The sequence below is a fragment of the Littorina saxatilis genome, linkage group LG7 (assembly GCF_037325665.1).
Source record: "Littorina saxatilis isolate snail1 linkage group LG7, US_GU_Lsax_2.0, whole genome shotgun sequence".
Classification (NCBI taxonomy): domain Eukaryota; kingdom Metazoa; phylum Mollusca; class Gastropoda; order Littorinimorpha; family Littorinidae; genus Littorina; species Littorina saxatilis.
Window position 1 is genome coordinate 35221538 of NC_090251.1, and position 7500 is coordinate 35229037.

The window sequence follows — 7500 nt, forward strand, 5'->3', positions numbered from 1 at the left end:
TGACTACTCAGCTCGTCCTCAGGGTCAAATCAACTCAACTCTTCTATGCTAAACTCTCTATATTTCATTTCAAAATAAAAAAAACAAAGTCCGCAAAAAGGTGGACAACATTTTTGCTGACACAAAGAAATGTCGCAAAACACCATAACCCATGACTACTCAGCTCGTCCTCAGGGTCAAATCAACTCAACTCTTCTATGCTAATCATTTCAGCTAATCTCAAACAAGCTCCACTCAACCCAGCTCCACTAAACTCCGTTCAAATCAACTCAGCTCAGTGCTATTCAGCTCAACATGTCTTAACTCAAAAACAAAGGAAAGAATGCAAACATAAATGCATACAGTGTGTGTAATCATAGACCATTTATCCTGGACCGCCAACTAGCTCTCTCTCCGCTCTGTCTCTCTATTACGAGGTAGCGGCCTCACGCATTTAGGAAGCTACGCTTACTAGCCTTTCAGAAATCAGGGGGATGTCATATCCGGTATTGATTGTAAACATGGACGAAGTTGCCGAGGCAAGTTTTGAAAATGCTAACATAAACTCAGCTAAAGTGCATAATTATGGAACATGTTTTTCGATGAGTTTTGTAAAGTTTAGTTTGGAGTTTTGGAAAATCCAGTTCATAGTCATCTCCCATTGTCACAAATAACTGGAGCGTGCTTTCTTTTCACTGTCTTTCAAACCGGACGCTAAGCGCCCTTGTGAAAGTCGAGCGTCGTAATCTCGAAGGGTCACGTGACGAGTTGGCGGTCCAGGCTATTTGGTCTATGGTGTAATAAACTAAGTGAGAGTTATGCGGAGCCAGTCTCCCGGCACCTGAGAGAATAACAAGCATTGAAATGAACAAGCGACTTTCGTCGTCTTTCTCTCAGGTGCCAGGATACTGGTTACGCATAATTCTCACTTACTCTATAGATAACACATGTTGTATGCATTCAGAGCGCTTACTTTGTTGTGATTATCAGATCTTTAAATAGCGCTCTGCCTCATTTGTTTAAGATTCTCATGTCTTAACTCAACCAAACCCAACTCAGCACAGCACAACCAAACCCAACTCAGCACAGTACAACCAAACCAAACTCAGCACAGTACAACCAAACCCAACTCAGCACAGTACAACCAAACCAAACTCAGCACAGTACAACCAAACCCAACTCAGCACAGTACAACCAAACCCAACTCAGCACAGTACAACCAAACCCAACTCAGCACAGTACAACTCCATCTGCCTTGACAACTAAATGTGAGTGTACTGATCGGCAGCCATATCTCTGTGCTGATCCCGTCTTCTGCCCTCCTCGTTTGTTGTGCTGTACTGTCCTCCTGTGTCCGTGAAGTGGTCATAGTGGTTCTCAGGGCATCCGGCGTGCTTCGCTGTCGGGACATCGTTGGCTCCCAGTCTGTTGTAGGCATCTGCTGTACGAAGCGTGTTCTCTGAATAAAATAGACATCATCATTATTTTTAACATCATTGTTATCTTGGTCAAAACTATGTCCTTTGCTTCCTTTTCCGGCGTTGCTTCCGGGAAGCAAAGGATATAGTCTGCCCCCACCCTCCACCCCACCTATCTTCCCGCCAAACGGGTCCAATCAACTAAAGTTATGCTGGTTTTGATTCGTTTCAGTGGTCTGGTTCTTGAGGTTGAAGGCATGTCTTTGTATATTGTGTGCAGCAATTCCAAAATAACTTCTGGTCTCATGTTTACCACCCTTCACATATGACTTCATCCAGATAATGTTTTGACTACAGTTGATTTCATTGTGTTATGAATCTGTTTGATGAGTCTTACCCGTATATAAAACAAATTGAGGCTGCGATGTGGCCATCTCCTTTGTAATCAAATTCATGTAAATGTGTGTGTACAAATTAATGATCTGGTCCGCGATTCGGGTAATGCAAAAAAAAAATTAAAATTAAACTAAAACTTGACAAATCAATGCAGTAATCTAAGTTGTGCCTTAAACTAAAATTGCAGTAACTATAATATAGGTAGTTTTATTGCTTTTTGTTTATTTCTAAATATACAGTTAAACAGATAATGCTATGCTTAAATTGAAAATGTGCTTCAAAGAATATTCGTGTCATGCAAATTAGGAGAAGTGTTGGCTTGTTTCTTCTTCTCCAATACCAGTCAGCTCTCTCTCGGTTAACGTATTTTAGCAATCTCAGGAATTACTGCTTTGCCTTCTTTCTTTCTTTCTTTATTTGGTGTTTTACGTCGTTTTCAACCACGAAGGTTATATCGCGACGGGGGAAGGGGGGGGGGGGAGATGGGATAGAGCCACTTGTCAATTGTTTCTTGTTCACAAAAGCACTAATCAAAAATTTGCTCCAGGGGCTTGCAACGTAGTACACTGTATTACCTAACTGGGAGAATGCAAGTTTCCAGTGCAAAGGACTTAACATGTCTTACATACTGCTTGACTAAAATCTTTACAAACATTGACTATATTCTATACAAGAAACACTTAACAAGGGTAAAAGGAGAAACAGAATCCGTTAGTCGCCTCTTACGACATGCTGGGGAGCATCGGGTAAATTCTTTCTCGTCCCAACCAATATGGGACTCCCCCTAACCCGCGGGGTGTGCCTGAAGACTGATCCACGGTGTTCGGTATTAATCCTTTAAACCGAGAGGTTGCATGCCAGGATGTTTTTATACCACTTCAAGCGACTCGTTTTACTCATAATAGCGCCTACCTGATCTTTCTTCTTCACCCTCATCGTAGGCACCTAGGCTGACTTCCTGGTAGGCGCCTATTCCATCGTAGGTGCTAAAAGGTGCGGTAGAAAAACAACAACACATACAACTGAAGATATATACAAATTGGCGTAACAAAAGGACAACATCCAGAATCAAAACAACAAAGACCACACAAGACCAAACCAATCTAAACAAACAAGCTTACCAACCAAAAAGCAACACATAATTCTGACCGCTGCCTACAGTTTTTCAAAAACTAGCAGGTAAACTATTTTGAAAAACGCAACACTAATAGGTATGAGGTTTTACAACATCGGTTTGACTACAACAGAAACAACAGCAACAGGTATACTTTGACGTTATATTGCCTGGCTGTGTTCCTCTCTCTCTCTCTCTCTCTCTCTCTCTCTCTCTCTCTCTCTCTCTCTCTCTCTCTCTCTCTCTCTCTCTCTCTCTCTCTCTCTCTCTCTCTCTCTCTCGCTATCCCTCGCTCTCTCTCTTCCCCCTCTCTCTCTTTTTCTTTCTCTCTCTCCCTTTCTCTCTCTCTCGCTCTCTCTCTCTCTCTCTCTCGCTATCCCTCGCTCTCTCTCTCTCTCTCTCTCTCTCTCTCTCTCTCTCTCTCTCCAGTGTTGTGACTCCAATCCTCTCTATTGCACACTCACACTCTGTATCTTTCTAAACTTGTGTCTTCAATCCCCCCCCCCCCCCCCCACCCTCTTCCTCTCCACCCACCCTCCCTCTCACTCACTTGGAATCGCTTCTGAGGCCAGCTAGCAGTCTGTGCTCGCATTCATCTCTTGGTTTTTGCCTTTTTAGCACTGCAATGATGGCACCTGCGACAAGGGCGACGAAAACAACGGAAGCGATGACAATGCCCGCAAGTGGACCATTGCCAAGGGTATTTGTTGAAGGGTGACTGTCCAATCCTTGATAATAGAAACAACATACGGAAGGTATACTTTCATTATAGTTTCTTCCTCGTTTGCCCCAGCTTGTGAATCATTACAAATATATATATCCAGGTTCTTAATGTTGGACAAGAGTATCCTTCCTTAGGCTGGTTGTCGCGACATATGTCGCGTAACTTTACGTATACTGTCACCTGGTTGTCACGACATATGTCGCGCTATACTGGCTCAGTCTGTTTGGTCGGTTCCGATTACCTCCCATGGATGCGAAAACCTATAAATATGACCGTTTTTCTGTATTTTTCTCTGGTAATTCACCAGTGGCTATGTAACATGTGACAGAATTGCACCAGTGTAAGGGTTAAGACTCAGCAACAATCTGTTGATTATCGTTACATTGTCAAGTGAAAGGATATGCTCTGGACGTGGAGAACTTCGCGAACAACCATACTCTGAATGTTTTATTCCGGGACGTCCCCCGGACACGATTGGTTGTAAGGATACGAATATGTTTAAACTTTTTAGAAATGTCTTCTGTTTACTTTGATAGACCTTAACGTACATATTGTTTTAAACACGGAAACGATAGCGTTGTACACTCAGAAAAGGAACACAATTGAATCGATCCATCAAAGCTAGATACATTGAAGGGGTGTACAACACAAGAACCAACCAACCCATTATATACGCCCTGGAAAGATCTGTGGATGCATACTTTATCGTCTCAAGCTCATGGGAAGGGAGGTAATCTAGCTGAACAAAACATTGGCACTGAGGAAATTGTGTGTCTAGTTGTGATACGAAATAGTTAACGGCGGATGTGCTCTAACATTGATAAGTATGTTACCCATGTATAATATTTGAAAGGATTTATGGATTTATGACAACACTGGGGAAAGCAATTGAGCTCTGGAAGTGCAACAACGACTGAGCATCTAAAGTTTATACAGGAGTTACTTGTAACAGTTGAATTAATGTTTAATCGTATGAGGTGTTTTTCTAATTGTTATTTCTGTTGCGCTTCATACATTACCTACCTAAATGTTATGGAAAAAAAGCAACGTCAAGGAAGACAGGTTTCATGTATACTGTCCTTCAAACATAACTGAAGGTTATTCAAAACAAAGCAACACCAAGGCAGATATATTTCACCTACATACCATCATATTCCTCCCAGTCGCAAGTCCTTTTCTTCTTAGGTGACGCTACTCTCCTCTTCATAAGGTTTCCCACCGACTTGTGGGACTCAGTGGTGGACATCAGTTCTGCTTGTGGCGGAGGACACACTTCAAAGTTGACATTTTTGACCCGTATGCTGCCATCTAATAATTTAAGCCGATGGAACTTCCGGCAAAATTGTGACCCTTCAAACACCATCTGCAAAATGAATGAAACGTAAAGAATCACAGAGAAGAACAGAAGAACAAACTCAACTCTGCAAACAAATGATGTTTGACTTTCTTCGTACCCCATCTGAAACATTCAGTTCCGTGTCATTCATTCAACGCGACTTACCTTGGGAAACGTAAATGAATCAGGAAGAATCACAGAGAAGAAACTATGCCTGCAACGGCATTTACCTTGGCAATTTGTTTGTTTGCTTAACGCCCAGCCGACCACGAAGGGCCATATCAGGGCGGTGCTGCTTTGACATATAACGTGCGCCACACACAAGACAGAAGTCGCAGCACAGGCTTCATGTCTCACCCAGTCACATTGTTCTGACACCGGACCAACCAGTCTTAGCACTAACCCCATAATGCCAAACGCCAGGCGGAGCAGCCACTAGATTGCCAATTTTAAAGTCTTAGGTATGACCCGGCCGGCGTTCGAACCCACGACCTCACGATCACAGGGCGGATGCCTTACCACTAGGCCAACCGAGCCGGTACCTTGGCAATCTAATACACATTTCGTACAATTGTTTTGTTTACAGGTCTCACATAACCGCCGCTTAGATATGGATACTCTCAAAATCAACCCAACATAAACGTAAGAAAATGAGTTGAGACTGGTTGGACTCAGATGTTACCTATCTGAAATGTGCCTGGCACGGTGTTGCCTTGTTTCAATTACATGTAGACATGTAGGTATATGTCTGTTGTGTGTGCACCGCTTTTGTGCAATCGATTGTTATTGAATGTGGAATAATTATACTCCAACAGTGCAAAGTTACATACCCTGTAGGGTACATCGTCGCACTTCACTCGTTCAGCGACAAGCTTCGAGAAACGATCGTAAAATCCAGTGTATTGAGTTGTCGACCATATCGTCTGTTCTCCCTCTTCTGTCAGTCTTATCAGGGACAGTCGACAGGTAGGCCTACTCCAGTTGGGAAACGGTATGAAGTACTGGAAACTCAGCCTACACTTGTATCCTTGCAAGGGAGGCAACCATGGGCTCGCTAATCTGCCTTTGTCCTTGTAGTTTCTTTTCATGTTCAGCTCCATAAATCCAGGTTCTGGAGAAAAATTAGAAGATGTATCCATAAAATGAACTGTGACAATATCGTATAAAAGAACAATACCCATGGAAACAGGTAATGAAGCAAAGCAAAACATACAGAACAACATCGATGCTGCTAGTTGATGTACAGAATACTTAAAAAAAAAAAACAGGTGTAAGTAATCAGGAATTAGTATGGTTGTGCAAAGACCTAATGCTTTATTGCCATACAATAAAAGAAAACAAGTCGCGTAAGGCGAAAATACAACATTTAGTCAAGCTGTCGAATTCACAGAATGAAACTGAACGCAATGCAATTTTTCAGCAAGACCGTAATACTCGTAGCATCGTCAGTCCACCGCTCGTGACAAAGGCAGTGAAATTGACAAGAAGAGCGGGGTAGTATAGTTGCGCTGAGAAGGATAGCACGCTTTTCTGTACCTCTCTTCGTTTTAACTTTCTGAGCGTGTTTTTAATCCAAACATATCATATCTATATGTTTTTGGAATCAGGAACCGACAAGGAATAAGATGAAAGTGTGTTTAAATCGATTTCGGAAATTTGATTTTGATAATAGTTTTTATATGTTTAATTTTCAGACCTTGTTTTTAATCCGAATATAACATATTTATATGTTTTTGGAATCAGAAAATGATGAAGAATAAGATTAACGTAAATGTGGATCGTGTTATAAAAAAATAATTGTAATTACAATTTTCAGATTTTTAATGACCAAAGTCATTAATTAATTTTTAAGCCAACAAGCTGAAATACAATACCAAACCCCGGCCTTTGTCGAAAATTGCTTGGCCAAAATTCCAATCAATTTGATTGAAAAATGAGGGTGTGACAGTGCCGCCTCAACTTTTACAAAAAGCCGGATATGACGTCATCAAAGACATTTATCGAAAAAAAAAAAACGTCCGGGGATGTCATACCCAGGAACTCTCATGTCAAATTTCATAAAGATCGGTCCAGTAGTTTACTCTCAATCGCTCTACACACACACACGCACACACACACACACACACACACACACATACATACACCACACCCTCGTCTCGATTCCCCCCTCTACGTTAAAACATTTAGTCAAAACTTGACTAAATGTAAAAACATAAATTTAAACATAACAAGTATATTTGTGACCCTCCACCACGGAATGAGTCGCATGTCACCTTTGCATGATTTTCATATTAATGTGTGCATTTTCCTAAAGAGTATTTTATGCTCTATACAGTGGTGAAAACCGTTTTAGAAAAGAGCAAAAACTGTTTGAGTTATAAGCCTGTGACTAAGGTGACCCTCACACTCACACACCCAGACACTCCCCGGACTTATATTAAGCCTAGCGCAGAACCGCGCGAGGTGACATGCGACTCATTTCGTGGTGGAGGGTCACATTTATCAATTCTGAAAATCCTACCTCCATTACGAG

At 41.7% G+C, this 7500-nt stretch overlaps 2 protein-coding genes across 2 annotated transcripts in view; both read right to left on the reverse strand.

Annotated features, from left to right (window-relative positions):
- LOC138971310 (uncharacterized) overlaps positions 1–7500 on the reverse strand; it is a 24460-nt gene that overhangs the window by 5532 nt on the left and 11428 nt on the right. The gene's annotated exons all lie outside the window — the stretch shown is intronic.
- Positions 1–7500, reverse strand: part of LOC138971295 (uncharacterized) — a 10961-nt gene that overhangs the window by 51 nt on the left and 3410 nt on the right. The window contains exons 4-8 of the mRNA XM_070344013.1: positions 5798–6078; positions 4778–4994; positions 3458–3635; positions 2706–2779; positions 1–1438 (exon numbers count right to left, since the gene is read on the reverse strand). The exon at positions 1–1438 is cut by the window's left edge and continues 51 nt beyond it. Of these exons, the coding sequence (XP_070200114.1) occupies positions 1242–1438; positions 2706–2779; positions 3458–3635; positions 4778–4994; positions 5798–6078 (947 nt within the window). The 3' untranslated portion in view covers positions 1–1241. The remainder of the gene's footprint in view (positions 1439–2705; positions 2780–3457; positions 3636–4777; positions 4995–5797; positions 6079–7500) is intronic.